Raw genomic sequence first — 17,961 nt, forward strand, 5'->3', positions numbered from 1 at the left:
TTGAGTAGATGGGTTGTTAGATGGAGAAAAATTGGTTAGTCGTTAGTGTGAATGATTTAATTGGTGCAAACGGCTCATGATTTAAGGTCATTATTTGATTGATCATTTTGTCAATTGGAAAAAGTACCTAAATCTAAAGCAGCTACTTACCCCACAAATCATCAGTAAACACCACAGATAAATGATTTCTGAACAAACTTTATATTAATCAGTCCTCAGTACTAAAAATATACAAACTAACTTTTGGCTCCGACCTCATCCAAAGCATTTTCGACTTTGGTCTGGAAGGAGGCGTCGTAGATCCTGACAAGATGGCCGCTAGCCTTTTGACAATCATCCTTAGCCTCTTCCCAAGTCTGTTTGGATTTCTGAACGCTCAGGTAAACTTGGGAAGATCCTTCGTCTCTTGCTGGCTGGACGCTGGTTTCATCCTTGGGGACTGTCGGAAGGAAAAAAACATGGAATCAAAGGAAGGGTATGGGTTTTGGTAGTTACTCAAAAAAAAATTGGATCATAAAAAACTTACTTGGTAAAGAGCACTGGAGAGCTGTTGCTTTTATAAACGTTTTTAGAAAAGACAATAATTTCTCGATCAAATATTAAAAGACTTCAGGTCTGAAGCAAACAAAAGCTGAATACAGTAACAAGCGATATGCAACAAATGGAAATTTGGTTGGTAATCCTGTTTTTATCAAGGTAGAAATTTCTTGCTGAGCAAATTATTGTGTTTAGCAACACTTTCACCTAGTTTTGTTTTAATTTGTTTGAAAAGATTAAGTGAAAGTTTAGAATTTGAGGTACTCCGATTTTCTGAACAAATTTGTTCATAACTTACAAATCTCGCAGATAAATCCCCTCTTCTCACGACACTTGTCAGCAGTCCATTGGAACTGGGGCTCCGTCTTCGTACTGGCAAATTGAAAAACAAATATACCAATTAGGAGAAACAGACCATAACGTTTTAGAATATTTTCAAAGTATATTGTAGGAATAAACAAAATTAGATTATGGGATCCACGGCAGTTCCAGCCCATCAGTCTACATTCATGTTCATAATGTCACATTAAGTTCCTTATGTTTATTGTCCTTTCAAGCCTTAAACACAGGGATGTGGCAGGCTGTTGACAAGAAATGAACTATTATATATGTGCGAGCGCAAAAGATTGCAGGTACAAAACCTGCTTCCATACTTTTTATCTTTGGTTTTTGAAAGCCCTACTTAGCAATCTGGGGTGTTCCAAATGGTTTTACTTTCGTTTTCTTATGAATTTGATCTAAGTTATTAAATATGATAACAAAATTAAAGGATTTCCGGCTAAAGGAGGAAAAAATCACATCACAACAACCTGTATAGGAAGCAACTTATAAATACCTTTTTCACAATATGAGAAAATAAGTCAAAGACACTTTATGTTTACTGACCCAAGATGAGCACATTTTCTCCCTTTCACCTCAACTTCCTTCAGTCCATTGTCGTAATCCAGTCCTACCCCATTAGAGAAGACCCAGTCCTCCTTCTGTCTGTGTGTCACGCGATAGTTGGCATCAAACCAGAACTGAACTGTTGGTACAATTAACAAAATCGAATGACTTTAGGGTGCTGCAACAATATTGAATATTGTATGGTACTCAAGGGAGCTGAGACAAGGAAAATCAAGAAACTTCTCACTTCTAAAATTGTCACTCATGCCTACAAAATCCATCACACCCAATCTCCATCATATCTGGTTGAACTTGTGCATTCCCACAACTCTAATACTGCTGATGCATACAGGCATTGACTCCGCTCATCAGCTGATCAGACCTGACTTTCTGTTCCTAGAACTAGACGGAAAGCTGGGGATTACCCATTCGCCATGGCTGCCCTGCGCTGTGGAATGAGCTCCCTGCAGGGCTCAATTTCATAGAGCTGCTGAGCACAAAAATTTGCTTAGCATGAAATTTCTTCCTGGATAAAAACAGGATTACTAACCAAATAACCATTTGTTGCATATTGTTTGTTACTGGTATTCAACTGTTGTTTGCTTATCCTGAAAATCACGTGGAACTTTGGTTGGCAATCCTGTTTTTATCAATAAATTTTTATGCTAAGCAGCTCTATGAAATTGGGCCCAGGTCTATAAGGAAAGCTGGGGATAGCTCATTTGCCGTGGCTGCCCTGCGTCTGTGGAATGAGCTTCCTGCAGGTCTGAGAGAAGCGATTTCGATGCCTGTATTCATAAGTCTCCTGAACACATTCCTTATAATTGTTTTTTTCTTTTTTTTTGGGGGGGGGGGGGGGGATTGCGGTATAAAAGAGCTGGTATTATTATTATTATTAATCCACCACCAATCCTAATTCATTTGTTTTTCTTTTGTCTTATCTCCTGTTAATCGCTCTGTTTTTTAGTATAGGGCTATATAAATGCTCTGTATTATTATTAACTTGATTAATAAATTATATTAGAGATTAAGGATAAACATGAACTGAAGAAGCCACAAACCTTGAGTATCTTTGAAATTTGTGGCAATATATTCCTCGATGGCTTTCTGTGTTTCTTCGGTTTGAATTCGGGCGAGGGTACCTTGAGCCCTAACACAGGCTCTCAAGGCCTGCTTCCAAGTCAACGACGTCATGTAGTAATTAAAACCCTGTCCAACCTTCACATCTGTGATGACTTTGCGGCTGGAACTCTTCTTTGGTTTCTCGTCTTAAAAATCAAACAAGAAATAAGAGAGGATAGAGAGAAAAAGTTATTTTATTTAATAAGAGAAGAAAGACAAAAATTAATGGTGTTTATAATATTTACAAAAAAAAATTTTTTAGATGTTAAATTTAAAAACAAACAAAAATTGGAATTTTTGTATTATTGTTTCGTTTAAATCAACCCAGTCAGTTCTTCTAGTGGTTTAATACTTGATAGTTATTTTTTTTTAAGATACATTATGATAAGATAAATTTTACTTTGCTCAACCCCAAACTATTCCTGTCTGAAATAGGGTCTTATATAGATTATCATCAGGGGTGAGAGTCATTGCTAACAAAAAAGTCTGAAACTCGGATATAAATTCTAAGGTTTGTTTGGAATGGTTGCATTTCCACGTTTTGGTATTGATCCCTTGCACGCGCGTCACCCACGGCGACTGATGCCACGCTCACCATGTTGGTGGTCAATAGGCTTACGTGTAAACGCCGCGTCACCTAAAAATGCGCACTTCACTGAATAACACACGTTTACATTGACCACCAAAATGGCGCATCCAAGATTATGCTGATGATGACGTCAGGTGAAATGGGTCAATACTAAGGAGTTAACGATTCAGAGGAGCTTTTGGGAACAGTGTTTAAAGCACTAGAGAAGTAGACCAAACAGCAGAATTTTTTATATGTGGAAAAAAATTCCGTCTGATTTTCTTCACTCGGCCGACATAAAAAGTATGAATTCAGATAAAAGACTGAAAAATCTCATCCCTGATCATTGTCTCAACATTTCGACCAGCCTCCTATTATTTCCATCATCAGGGAAAAACATCAGGACTTACCATATTCACAAATGAAACTCTTCTTAAGATCACAGACTTCATCGTCCCATAGGTAGTCCTCACTTTGCCTAAAGAGCACAAAAAAAAGAGTCAAAAAGAAAGACAATTTTTAGAAAAGTGGGCAGGGGTGGATTTCACAAAGAGTTATAGGCACTGGACGCTATTGGTGATTACTCAAAAGAAATTGTTAGCATAACAACTAATTTGGTAAGGAGCAACAGAGAGCTCTTGATGGTATAAAACATTGTGAGAAACGGCTCCCTCAAAAGTAGTTTTCGAGAAAGAAGTAATTTTCCACGAAATCACCCCCCTGATGTACTAACTTAATGGACTATCTTTGTGAAATCACCCCCCTGATGTACTAACTTAATGGACTATCTTTGTGAAATCACCCCCCTGATGTAGTAACTTCATGGACTATCTTTGTGAAATCACCCCCCTGATGTACTAACTTCATGGACTATCTTTGTGAAACCACCCCCCTGATGTACTAACTTAATGGACTATCTTTGTGAAATCACTCCCCTGATGTACTAACTTCATGAAAGCGCAATCTTTGGTTTCTTCCTGTGGTGGCGTAACTCCTCCCAGCCAGTTAGTGTAAGTCAGCTGAGTTCCATCACTCCACAACCAGGTATCCTCAGTCTCCTTATCGGATACACCGATCCACCAATCAGCTAAGGGGGTCAAAGGTCAAAGACAGGTCAGAGATGGGTCAAAGTTCAACAAAAATCTTTTCAAAAATGCAATTAAGAAAATAAACTTAGCTGTTGCAAACTGCTTATCAACAAAAAGGACCTACAGTATAGATAAATGCAAGAAAACAATTTCCTCATGTTTTGACCCTATGGCAGAGAGTCTCTTTTGAAGAAGTTCAAGATCTCGTCCCACTTTTTTAATCCATCGTTGTAGCACACTTTTGGATAGCCTTGATTCGAATTGTTGCATCATAAATAAAATCATTATGATTACTGCTATGAACTAGTCGTAAAATAAAAACACGATTACCTTTGAATCCTTTTCTCTTTATAGATCTGACGAGTTTTTTCTGAACACTGGCGTCTTCTATTTTAGCGAGTCTTCCATCCTGCTCGCTACAATATTTGCTTGCCTCTTCCCAAGACGCTTCGTTGTTCCACAAACGATAATAGATGGTCCTCTTCTGACTGCGTTTGGGACGTGTTTCCTCTTCAAAATAAGACAATATTAACTGAAGTTAGTGTCAAACTTGGGCAGAAAGTTTCTGAGCAAGAACCCTGCAAAAGTTTTAAATACTTTGCTTGAAAATAATTAGTTTACTATTACCTGCTGCCTTTCTTAAAGCCATTGGACCCTTTCGGTACAGAAAAAAAAAGTTCACAGATTTACAAATAACTTACAGGGTTTACAGAAGATAGTGGTGAATAGGCCTGGGCGAATTATTCGAATATCCGGTTAATGGCGAATAGGTTTTCCTATCCGTAACCGCGAATGCCTTTTTTTTCTTAACCGGATATCCGCATAGGGCGCGAATAGCTATTTATAAACCGGATAGTTCTGTAATTACAACCAAGTAACCGGATATTCTTTAATATCCGAATATCCGCGGACGTCGGGCGACAACTGACATGAATGTTTTGTCTGAATCCTAATGAAACTTCTATTAAGACAGCATAAAACAGCATAAATTAAGTATTTAACTATGCTCACCTCCGTGAAGAGTCAAAACAATGACATTTCTGACGTAATTTGTTCAAAGATTACAAAAGTTTTCCTTCACGTAGAGTCATCCACGATCAAAAGAAAAAGCAACTCGCCATCTTTAAATTAGATCCGGTCATTTTTATGAATGAACCGAGTGACACTGTCTAAAACTAATATCAATCCGCCCAGAAGATCTCATTCACAAACGAACAGCGCCCTCTAGCGACAAAAAAAAAAAAAATTATATTTTTTTATTTTTTATTTTTTTTATAGCGCCCTCTAGCGGCGAAAAAAACTATTCGAATAGCCGGTTAATTTCGGATAGTTGGTCAGCGGTATCCGAATAACAAAATTTCACTATTCGCCCAGCACTAGTGGTGAAAGACTTCCCTTGAAATATTATTCCATGAAATGCTTTACTTTTTGAGAAAACAGTAAAACAATATAAATTTCGTTAGCGAGAATTACAGATTTATTTTAAACACATGTCATGACACGGGGAAACGTGCAGATACACGGGAGGGTTTTCCCGTTACTTTCTCCAGACTCCGATGACAGATTGAGCCTCAATTTTCACAGGTTTGTTATTTGATATAGAAGTTGTGATACACGAAGTGTGGGGCTTGGACAATACTGTTTACCGAAAGTGTCCAATGGCTTTAAAGGCACTAGACACGTTTGGTAAATGTCAAAGACGAGTCTTCTCACTTGGTGTATCCCAACATATGCATAAAATAACTAATCTGTGAAAACTTTTTACTCAATTGGTCATCGAAGTTGCAAGAGAATAATGAAGAAAAAAACTGCACCCCTATTGCACAAATTTGTCAGCTTTTGGATGAAAATGTCGAGCAGAACCAAATTGGCCCTTCTTAGAGGCACCACTACCTACAAAGAGATTTTTACACGGAGTTACCGCAAACCTTTCTTACTTAATAGTATTTTTTTGCCATGCATTTACCAAATTATCTTTAAAGGCAGTGGACACTATTGGTAATTACTCAAAATAATTATTAGCATAAAACCTTTCTTGATTACCAGTAATGGGGAGAGGTTGGTAGTATACAACATTGTGAGAAACAGCTCCCTCTGAAGTGCCATAGTTTTCGAGAAAGAAGTAATTTTCCACAAATTTTATTTCGAGACCTCAAGTTTAGAATTTGGTGTCTCAAAATCAACCATTGAAACGCACACAACTTCGTGTGACAAGGGTGTTTTTTTCTTTCATTATTATCTTGCTAGTTTGATGACCGATTGAGCTGAAATTTTCACAGGTTTGTTATTTTATGCATATGTTGAGATACACCAACTGTGAAGGCTAGTCTTTGACAAATACCAATAGTGTCCACTGTCTTTAACCCTCAAATATTCTCACTTTTGTTATTCCTGTAGCCCAACAGTTTCATCCTGATTGCAGGAAACTTCTCCCAGGATATTGGAGTAAACCTCAACTTTTCAGCGGTGATGTCAGAGGGGAAGGTGAAACTGGCAGTCGCTTTGGCACTCGTGACCTCAGGTTCAAAGGTCATCAACTGCAAAGATTCATTAAAAGAACGTTACAGAATCGATAAGAAACAAAAATCATGAAGATCACAGATTTACATAAAACTTACGCAGTCTATTCAATTCAAAACTTCAATTAGGTTTATTAAAAATATCTCAAAAATTACAAGACAGAAGTTAAAAAGGCTAAAATATGCGAGTTTACATTGCAAAAATTACAAAAGTAAAAATTACACAAGCAGAAAACTGATGATGGTAGTAGAAAACGTCCCTTGAAATATTTCTGTCTGAAATGTCATACTATTTAATGAGAAATTAATAATCTAATTTCCCGCTTGAAGTTTATCGCTCAGTGACCGTTTCATTAAAAAAAAATTGTATCGATGTCATGCAAAATGTGCAATCGGTTTTTCACTACTTTCTCATGACCCAGATTGCCGATAGATCTCAAACTTCTACAGATTTGTCAGTTTACTGTATGTATATAGTGGATTACATAAAGTGCTTACATAGGGTGCATTCGTTTAGCTTCCCTGGGGCGACCCCGGTGTGTGGCGTTTTCTTTTTCCAGGACGAACGTGTGCAGATGATTACCCACGTTCGTCCTGGAAAAAAAACCCGTCACACACCAGGGTCGACCCAGGGAAGCTAAACGAACACACCCACTGCAAGCAACTGTTTTGTTAGCAAAAACTAATTGTGTTGTTCATAACGGAAACAAGACGGTGCTACATTGAACCAACGCAAAACAAATTACTTACATCAGTTTTATCTTCCAGTGTATACTTCACCCACGGTGAATCCTTGGTAGCCTTGGTCTCCAGCCTGAAGTCCTTAATCCATCCCTCTCCGAGCTCTTTGACCTTTGCCCCCTTGGCCTGGATGGACGTCAGGGTCCTCGGCTCCTTGAAGGTCACGACCAGAGACGGATTGACGTCATTCTTGTAGTCTGGGATCCAGATCTTCTTGCCGCTGGTGGGGTCGTAGTTCTTGTAGATGCTGGAGAAGGTGACCTGACCCGAACCGAGTTTCAGGATACGTGGGGCGGTCTTTCTGGGCTCGCCTAGAGAGAATACGCAGAGAGATCGTAAAAACAATGGCTCTTTGAAGAAGTTCATTCTTAGGGCCGTGTCACTTGAGGGGATTTACAGGCAACCAGTGCCAGGCAATCTCAAGGAAGAAAGGCATTATTTAAACTTTAGTCTGGTGCTCTTAACTGCCCATAAACACACCACAACATTAGTATCAAAATTACAATCCAACTGTTGATGTGTTTTTAACTCCTACTCAACAATAAAGTATTTAAAAAAAAGTAAATTCTAAATCTTACCCTGGTCTCTCAATGGCTTTCTTTGTTTAGGGACTGTAGACATAAAATAAAAAACACAAATGTGATTGATTATTTCATAAATTGATTGTATGCATAAGTTTCAATTTAATATAAACCACAAGGGAAACTGACTGGGTAAATCTGTAAATGATTTTTGGGGTTGAACAAAGAATTGACTAGAGTGGGATTCGAACCAACGACTTCCGGATTAACGTGCCGGCGCTCTACCAACTGAGCTATCTAGCCCTATATTGGCGGTGTCCCTATTTTGTCAATATCTTTGTTCGGGGGTGCCAGTCAGAAGCCATATAACCGTTAACTGCCGTGTAGCCAGGGATCACACCCAAATTACGATACAACCTGGGAAGCAGCAGCTAGGGGATCACCTTAAGGGGATGCAACTTTTTGTTTCAGATATCAATATAAACCACAAGGGAAACTGACTGGGTAAATTTGTAAATGATTTTTGGGGTTGAACAAAGAATTGACTAGAGTGGGATTCGAACCAACGACCTCCGGATTAACGTGCCGGCGCTCTACCAACTGAGCTATCTAGCCCTATATTGGCGGTGTCCCTATTTTGTCAATATCTTTGTTTGGGGGTGCCAGTCAGAAGCCATATAACCGTTAACTGCTGTGTAGCCAGGGATCACACCCAAATTACGATACAACCTGGGAAGCGGCAGCTAGGGGATCATTTTAAGGGGATGCACCCCCGAACAAAGATATTGACAAAATAGGGACACCGCCAATATAGGGCTAGATAGCTCAGTTGGTAGAGCGCCGGCACGTTAATCCGGAGGTCGTTGGTTCGAATCCCACTCTAGTCAATTCTTTGTTCAACCCCAAAAATCAAAAGTTTCAATTTATTCATCACATTTGTTATTATTTGAAGATTTATTAAGACAGGGTAGTAACAGTATTCCAACTGCTGTTCTGAAAGGGAGGGCATTTGCCTTAAAGACACTGGACACCTTCAGTAATTGTCATAGCCAGTCTTCTCAATTGTTGTATCTCAACATATGCACAAAATAACAACCCTTTGAAAATTTGAACCCAATCACAAAGTATAAAAGTGACAAAGTTTCAGAATATCAATATAAACCACATGGGAAACTGGGTAAATTTTGAAATGATTTTTGGGGTTGAACAAAGAATTGACTAGAGTGGGATTCGAACCAACGACCTCCGGAATGTGATATACTTGTAATGAGAATTGCTTTCAATTTTGTATTCTTGTTAAAAAATGTGCCTACCTTTTTCCTCCTTAAGTTTGGGTTCTGCAAAAAAAAGAGAGGAAAATTTAGATAATTTAAAAGAAAAAAAAAAGCACAAACACCAACAATATGTTTTGTTTTTTTTAAAGTAGCTAAGCACAGCAACATTATGCTTACCAGGTTAAGGTTACCAGCCAAAATGCCCTGTCACATGTACAATTTGTTACTGGTGTCCTGCTCATTTCTGCTAAGCAGGGATTTGTTCAGCAAAACTTCTGCTTAAGCAGCCCTATGAAATTTGGCCCGGATCGCATTCATGACTTAAATTCATCCATTTTAAAAAGAATATGTTTTAACAACTCATGTTGAATGATTTACAAAAAAACTTTATTACCAACCTTTATCTTTCTTTGGCTTCTTTCCTGTGGACAAAAATGGATTTGAAAAATTAACTCTCCCTTGACACTGAACAAAACAACTACTGTATTGAAATCAGACCTCAAGGTAAACGACCAACACATCTTCAAATCAACTCAAGAATCCAAACAGGATTGAACTAGTATGCAGTTTTTCTACTATTAGAAGTTAAAGTTAGTCTTTAAGTGTTATCATTGTTTCTTTTTTTTCTTTTTTAGGACTCCTTAAAAGTTTTGTGTTTTAGTTTTGTAGTTTTATTTGGATTTTGTTAAGTTTTATTTAGAAGTTCATGGAATTCCTGTTTATGCTTCTAGTTGTTTTATAAATTTTGGTATGTTTATTGCCTGCTTAATTCACTTTTTTTAATCTGTAAAGGGCGTTCAGCGTTTTCTTAAGTGGATGTTGGCGCTAGCGTTTCTAAAGTCTCCCATTGTTCTCTTTTTGTTGTTGTTCTCCGTCTCCATTAGCTAGTGAAAAACAAAAATTCCTCTCAAAAATAACAACAGGCATAGTTTCCTTTTGCTAATTGTCTCTGTTCTTTGACGGAACACTCCAGCTTTTATAAAATCTTAGAGCGTTCCTTAAAGACACATGCATCAGACCCAAGGTTCTTGAAGGGCAAGAAGTGGCTCAGTTTTTTTGAAAATGTGATCATCTTACCCTTATCTCTCCCTGTTGTTCTTCCTGTAATACAAATAAATAAATACAAGCACAAGTGTTACATTCTAGAATTTTTTTTAACCACTAAAATATAACCCAGAGAATGTTGTGTAGGTATCCACATTCAAACCGGGGACCTATAACAAACAGGACAATGGGTCCACGGTTGCTATCACAAAGGAAATCATTGTGGTCCCCGGTTGCTATCACAAAGAGTTGAACAAAGGAGGGTCCCCGATTGCAGGTGTTTACACACTTGTGTGTGTGTGGCTATCAGTGATTTATCCCCTTGAAGGTTTGGGATTGTCTAGTTCCTTTTTAAAAATTTGTCAAAGACCAGTATCCAAACTTCATGTGACCCAATGTACACATGAAATAACAAACCTGTGAAAGTTTAAATGCAGTGGACACTATTGGTAATTACTCAAAATAATTAGTAGCATAACACCTTACTTGGTTACGAGTAATGGAGAGCTGTTGATAGTGTAAAGCATTGTGAGAAACGGCTCCCTCTGAAGTAACGTAGTTTTCGAGAAAGAAGTAATTTTCCACGAATTTGATTTCGAGACCTCAGCATTAGAGGTCCCGAAATCAAGCACTTCTTTCATTATATTATCTCGCAACTTCGACGACCAATTGAGCTCAAAGGTTTATTTTATGCATATGTTGAGATACACCAAGTGAGAAGACTGGTCTTTGACAATTACCAAAGGTGTCCAGTGTCTTTAAGCTCAACCGGTCATTGGAGTGGCAAGAAAAGAAAGTGGAAAAAACTTTAAATGTTTTCATCTTTTTCAAACACTGAATCAAAACTAATTGTTTTACTTGTTTCTCAAAAACTCTTCTATTTCAAGCAAAACTATTTCAAAGGAAGTTTCCAACTATGACCAACTTTATACTGTGAAGGCATATGACTCAATGTGTGCAAAATCTGTGAACATTTACATTTGTTTAAAAATCTTACCCCAATGTTAGAAATTTAACATAAAAATCTTACCCTGGTCCCTCAGTGGTTTTCTCTTGGAAACTGCAGAAAAGTAAAAAATAATAAATTTAGTTAATTTATGTTTTTTTCCTTATTGTAAATAGGTAATCAACTCCTAAGTTTTATTGTAATGTTTATTGAGTTTTAAAATGAGACAAAAAAAAAATGGTCCTACCTTTCTTGTCTTTAGGTTTTTGTTCTGCAGAAAAAAACAGAAAGAGATAATTCACATAAGTTTTCAAACACAAAAAAGGATCTTGGGTCAAAGATACGTTGTAAATGATAACACTTTAACCCAATTACCCCTCCCCCAACCTCCCCCAACCTTTCATTTACAAGAATCTAACTTTCACTCACTTTTATCTTTCTTTTGCTTCTTTCCTGTAGATAAAAAAAATTGAAATATCAACCTTACATTCTCGTGTTTTAAAGGCAGTGGACACTACTGGTAATTACTCAAAATAATTATCCGCATAAAACCTCACTTGGTCACAAGTAATGGGGAGAGGTTGATAGTATAAAGCATTGTGAGAAACGGCTTCCGCTAAAGTGACGTAGTTTTCGAGAAAGAAGTAATTTTCCACGAATTTGATTTCGAGACCTCAAGTTTGTAGCATTTGAGGTCTCGAAATTAAGCATCTGAAAGCACTTCTTGTGACAAGGATGTTTTTTCTTCCATAGTTATCTCGCAACTCCAATGACCAACCGAGCTCAAATTTTCAAAGGTTTGTTGTTTAATGCATATGTTGAGATCCACCAAGTGAAAAGACTGGATTTTGACATTTACCGACAGTGTCCACTGTCTTTAAAGAAACATTTTGAATGACATTCCTGGGTGTACAAATCAGATTAATTTATAAACATACAATGTAGAACCTGCAGAACGAACAGAAATTTGACAACAATTACCTTTATTTGGAAATGTTGGGATTTAGGGAAATATTTTATGATTCACTCTACCTTTTTTATCTCTCTTTGGTTTTCTTCCTGTAATAAAATAAAATTAATAAATATTTAGATTTTAATTTTAAATATGTGAAACAAACTTTCCTTAACTTTGATTGTAACAACTGAATCAGCTGTTTTGTTTGTCTAGGTTTTTTATTTTATTTTAAAGATGTTTACATAACAACCGTTACCATATTCTTGTTCGATTTTGCAAATTGTAGTTTTGTAAAGGATCTCGGTACTTTTTGTGGGACACAAAACACGTTGTCCAAAGACTTACATTAAACTTACGCGGCTTGAAGATGATGACAGTAGAAAGCGTACCTTAAGATATTACTGCCTGAGGTGTTGTAGTTTTAGAGAAATTAGTCAAACAAGTCACAAAAATTTACTTTAGCATGTAAAGCGTATTTTTGTAACATTGTTTTACTTTACTAATTTCTCAAAAACTACAACACCTCAGTAAGTAATATTCAACGGGAATATCTGTGGACATTGTGTTTTGTGTTACAAAAAGTACCCAGACCCTTTTATACACAAGCTTTTAGAAAAGATTCTCAGCCTAGAAAAAGAAGCTAAATTCTACAAGACTAGTTAACACTTATTTATTTTACCTCGATCTCTGGATGGTCCCTTCGATTTGCGACCTGTAAAAAAATAACATTTACAAAAATTAAACAAAAACTTAAAAATTAATAATGATTTTTTAGGTAATTCTATACATGTAATAAAGTTGGTTAAAGGAGAGCTGTTGTTAGTATAAAACATTGTGAGAAACAGCTCCCTCTGAAGTAAAACAGTTTTTGAGAAAGAGGCAATTTCGCACTAAAATAATAAAAGACATCAGCTTGAGCCTTTTATGATGCATCTGAAAGCACAACAATTTGTGCAACAAGGGTGTTTTTTCTTTCATTATTCTCTTGCAACTTAGATGACCAACTGAGCCAAAATTTTCACAGGTTGGTTATTGAACGCATATGTTGAAAAACACCAAGTGGGAATAACGGTCTTTGACAATTACCGAAGGTGTCCAGTGTTTTTATAAACACCTACCTCTGTTCCCATATATCTTCAATTTAAAGCCGATCTTTCCCTTCCATTCAGCTGGAACAACCCGGATGCTGCCAGTAGCGATCCCGTTGGGCAACCTGAAGATGGCCTCTTCCTTAGGGTTAACCTTGGCATCCTTGATATCGAAAACCTACAAGAGATTGTGGACAACTTTCATAGTTAATATTTCCTACTGTACATCCTTTGTCCTCAGCACTTTACTCCTATTTGTTCATAGCCACCAATTGTTTCTGAAATAGAAACTTTGATTGGCTATGATTTTCCCACTTCTTTCTGGATCCCTCCCTTTAACCCTTTCCCCTCTTTTTCTATAAATAAATATATGTTTTTCGTTATTTGTTTTATGCCTCTGAAGAAGGTCCGGTTTGGATCGAAAGCTAAGGCCATGTACCCGACTCATTATAGTTAATATTTACTTATATAACTGTGGATCTTTCAGTAAGTCGATATTTCATTCTGGTTGTAAAGCCAAGGCCTCTCAAAAAAGCAAACTATACTAGCCAAGAACCCAATGGAGAGAAGACATTAACATCCATCTTGGTCATGTTCCTTGTATCGAATAACGATAATGAATACTGATAATCATTTTGCAATTAGGAACCCGACTATTTTGTTCTTCCAGCCTCGGTTTGGTTACATTGATATCAATGAGAGAAATTCAAGATGGCTGCACCGTGATCAAGGTCTATAGGAAAAGCCCAGAAAATTATTCCAGGGAGAACCCACGCAGTCAAGTAGGGGCTGAAAACCCAATCCACATAGTGCCCCCGGTGGGATTCAAACCGGGGCCCCAGAGGTGGAAGGCGATGCAAGACGCAACTACGCTGACGTGACCACACTGTGGGTCAAAGACATAAACCTAGCAACTCTACTTCATTTTTTTAATTAATTGGTTGAAAAAGATGCACTAAATAATCAACCCACGGAAAATTATTTGGTCCTAGTCGGAATGTTTAAAAGCTCACCGTTTCGCCATCTGGAGATTCGTAAACCTTCAAATCTTCGGACTCCGACTCCGGATCTTTGTAAAGCACTTTAAACCGTGTAACCGTGGCAACCTCTCCATTCTTCAGCGTCACCGGAGCCACCTTCAGCTTCTTGACGACCCTCGGAGCGTCAAAGTTGACTTGGATGAATTGGTTTTCGTCAGTCGTGTCTGCAACCCAAGTAATTTTGTTCTTTTGGGGTTTGTACCCGTCGAGGACCGTGGATGTCTCGAAGTCAGTGATGAATCTCTTCAAGTTGACCGTTTTATCTGGAATTGGAAGTATGGTTAATTTTAGTTTTTTGTTTCACGCAACGGTAGACTTTTTCTTCTGTAGATGGCAGCTGACTTGAAGGCAGTGACACTATTGGTAATTATTCAAAATAATTATTAGCATAAAACCTAACTTGGTAACGAGTAATGGAGAGCTATTGATAGTATAAAACATTGTGAGAAACAGCTCCCTCTGAAGTAACGTAGTTTTCGAGAAAGGATTAATTTTCCACTTAAATATTTGAATTTGTTTTTGAGACCTCAGAATTTGATTTTGAGGTCACGAAAACAAGCATCTAAATCCACACAACTTTTCTTCCATTATTCTCTCGCAACTTCGATGACCAATTGAGCTCAAATTTTCACATGTTGGTTTTTTTATGTATATGTTGAGATACACCAAGTGAGAAGACTGGTCTTTGTCAATTACCAATAGTGTCCATGGTCTTTATATTTTTTGTGCACATAAAACTCTTAATTAACGGAGTGACCCAAGGAATTACATCTATGCAGGATGGTTCCACTCGTTACTTGTTACTATTTTATAAAGATGCTCACATAACCCAAACCAAACCATCATTAGATCTTTTTTTGAAAATTTGTGGTTTTAGGGGGGAAAAGTCATGATTCGCCTTACCTTTACCGCTCTTTGGTTCTTTTCCTACAAGAAAATGTTTAGACTCAGATTAAAGAAGATTTTTAAAAGATGTTTACATAATCCTTTCAAGACCCTTGTTAGATTTTTCAAAAATTTATAAATTCTCTCAAAAAGTACTAGCAGGAATTATTTTGACAAATTATGGTGGAGGGAAACTTTATGATCTGATTTACCATTATCGCTTTTGGTGTTTTTTCCAGCAATTAAAATATAAGAATTAGATTACAACAAGATTTTAAAAACATGTTTATACATAACCCTTACCAACCCCTTGTTAGATTTATAAAAAAAAATGATTAAATTCCCTCAAAAAGTACCAGCAGGAATTATTTTGACAATTTATGGTCCGGGAAAACTTTTTGATCTGATTTACCTTTATCGCTCTTTGGTTCTTTTCCTGCAAAACAAATTTTAGATTAAGATTAAAAAAGGTTTTAAAACGATGTTTACATAACCCAAACCCTTGTTATTTCACAAAAAGTTTAAAAATTCTCTCAAAAAATACTATAAGGAATTATTTTGACAAAAATTAATTATGGTCCGGGAAAACGTTTTGATCTGATTTACCTTTATCGCTCTTTGGTTCTTTTCCTGCAATAAATAATTTAGATTTAGATTAGAAAATATTGATAAGATGTTTACACAACCCTTACCAAACCCTTGTTATTTTACAAAAATTGATAAATTCTCTCAAAAAGTACCAAAAACTAGCAGGAATTATTTTGAAAACTTGTGGTCTTGGGAGAAATGTCACGATTCCAACTTACCTTTGTCTCTCTTTGGTTCTTTTCCTGCAATTAAAAGAAATTAGATTAAGGTTAACAACATTTTAAAAAGATGTTTGGAAGTGTTGTGGCTAAGGGGTTAAGAGCATCGAATTCAAACTCTGGTGTTTCTGATAAGCAGAGTGTGGGTTCGAATCCCCAGCCGTGACACTTGTGTCCTTAAGCAAGACACTTAACCAATGCTTCGTCCTTCGGATGGGATGTAAAGCCATTAGTCCCATATGTTGTGTAATGCATGTAAAAGAACCCAGTGCATGCACTTATCGAAAAGAGAAGGGGTTCGCCCTCGGTATTCCTGGCTGTGGCTGCTGTATAAACGTAACACCATGTAAATCATTAAGGCTTAGGTCTCGTAATTTTAAAAACTTCGTCCCACTCACCTTGTCACTTTTGTGGGGTTAAAATCCATGAGCTTTAAAACAAATTGAGCTATTCAATGATCCATATCACTGGGAACTTAGGGTCACGCTCACTCTAGCGAAAGACGGACTCAGATTTTACAAAAATTAAATAAATTTATTTATTTTACCCTGATCTCTGGACGGTTTCTTTGATTTCCGACCTGTAAAAAATTACATTAAAAAAATTAACACCAACCTTCACAATGATTCACTAAGGGATTCAATGTGTGGTGAAGAGGTTTTCAACTAGGGGTTTAATCCCAACGAGGCCTGGTTCTTGATAATTTTACCGAGACGAAGTCGAGGTAAATTATCAAGAACCAGGCCTCGGCGGGTTTAAACCACTAGTTGAAAACCAATTTAACACACTTTGATTCCCATTCATAAATACCTTTTCGGTCAAAAACATCATCACTTTTTGGTCAAAAAGTAAAATAAATGCAAAAATTATAATTGTTAAATGATTTCTTTCAACACAACACCCCTCCAGCTATGAAATGGTAAGGCCCTCAACCGCCCTCGGGTAAACAACTCCTTATAAGGGAATGATGTGGGCGTCGCGCGTATCACGCCCATGAATTAACACTTTTTACCGGTCATAAACAAAGGTTTATACACACCCACGTGACGCGCTCTCCACCAATAGGAATAGCAAAACTGTCTGAGGTATTTATGAACACATTAACTTTAAACACATTATCAGTCTATTTGTGTCATTTCAGAGGGACAATGCCTTCTCTACTAATATGGCAATTTTGTTACACAAAGTGTCAAAACTTAGGGTGTGCCCTTAACTGTTCCAGCTGGAACAGTCAGCTTGTCATTCCACAAGTCAGTCAGCTTTTCACTACATGCATAATTCACATTAAATAGACATGCTTTTCAACAACTACCTAGCTGGACAATTTTTTTTTGCAGGTGTTTTAAGAAGAGTTTTACCCCAGTGGATCTCTGTAAAGGAGAATGCCTTGCTCTCTCAAAGCCTGACACAGCCAAACCTTTTATAGAAACTGTGAGCGCTTTAAAAACACTAACCTCTTATCCCATACAACTTCAATTTAAAGCCGATCTTGCCCTTCCATTCAACTGGAACAATCCGGATGCTGCCAGTAGCGATCCCGTTGGGCAACCTGAAGATGGCTTCTTCCTTAGGGTTAACCTTGGCATCCTTGATATCAAAAACCTACAAGAGATTGATGAATATTCGACAATATTAATAATAATTATAATAATAGTTAATAAATATTTGCTTAAAATACAGTTGATCTGTCAGTAAGTCCATATTTCATTTCATTTCATTCATTGATTCTGGTTGTGAAGCCAAGGACTCTCAGAGAGTTCAAACTGAACTAGCCAAAAACCCAATGGAGAGAAGACAAGGAAGAAGGTTTTTTATGGTTTCCAGATTTGGGAGGGAAACCATCGCAGTAAGGTTATTATAATAATAATAATAATAATAATTATAATTATAATAATAAACAGCACTTATGTAGCGCTTCACACAAAAGCCCTGAAGCGCTTTA

The 17,961-nt window shown here is 37.1% G+C and overlaps 1 protein-coding gene across 1 annotated transcript in view; it reads right to left on the reverse strand.

The window, feature by feature from the left end:
- Positions 1-17,961, reverse strand: part of LOC139945347 (uncharacterized) — a 66,499-nt gene that overhangs the window by 33,105 nt on the left and 15,433 nt on the right. Inside the window, exons 18-41 of the mRNA XM_071942698.1 lie at positions 17,474-17,621; positions 16,567-16,599; positions 16,020-16,043; positions 15,820-15,843; positions 15,626-15,649; positions 14,302-14,591; positions 13,319-13,466; positions 12,880-12,912; positions 12,278-12,304; positions 11,675-11,698; positions 11,493-11,516; positions 11,330-11,359; positions 10,333-10,356; positions 9,295-9,318; positions 8,039-8,071; positions 7,470-7,771; positions 6,581-6,737; positions 4,531-4,710; positions 4,061-4,199; positions 3,523-3,590; positions 2,484-2,690; positions 1,423-1,561; positions 836-909; positions 242-439 (exon numbers count right to left, since the gene is read on the reverse strand). Of these exons, the coding sequence (XP_071798799.1) occupies positions 242-439; positions 836-909; positions 1,423-1,561; positions 2,484-2,690; positions 3,523-3,590; positions 4,061-4,199; positions 4,531-4,710; positions 6,581-6,737; positions 7,470-7,771; positions 8,039-8,071; positions 9,295-9,318; positions 10,333-10,356; positions 11,330-11,359; positions 11,493-11,516; positions 11,675-11,698; positions 12,278-12,304; positions 12,880-12,912; positions 13,319-13,466; positions 14,302-14,591; positions 15,626-15,649; positions 15,820-15,843; positions 16,020-16,043; positions 16,567-16,599; positions 17,474-17,621 (2,374 nt within the window). The remainder of the gene's footprint in view (positions 1-241; positions 440-835; positions 910-1,422; positions 1,562-2,483; positions 2,691-3,522; positions 3,591-4,060; positions 4,200-4,530; positions 4,711-6,580; positions 6,738-7,469; positions 7,772-8,038; positions 8,072-9,294; positions 9,319-10,332; positions 10,357-11,329; positions 11,360-11,492; positions 11,517-11,674; positions 11,699-12,277; positions 12,305-12,879; positions 12,913-13,318; positions 13,467-14,301; positions 14,592-15,625; positions 15,650-15,819; positions 15,844-16,019; positions 16,044-16,566; positions 16,600-17,473; positions 17,622-17,961) is intronic.

The sequence above is a fragment of the Asterias amurensis genome, chromosome 12, assembly GCF_032118995.1.
Source record: "Asterias amurensis chromosome 12, ASM3211899v1".
Classification (NCBI taxonomy): Eukaryota; Metazoa; Echinodermata; class Asteroidea; order Forcipulatida; family Asteriidae; genus Asterias; species Asterias amurensis.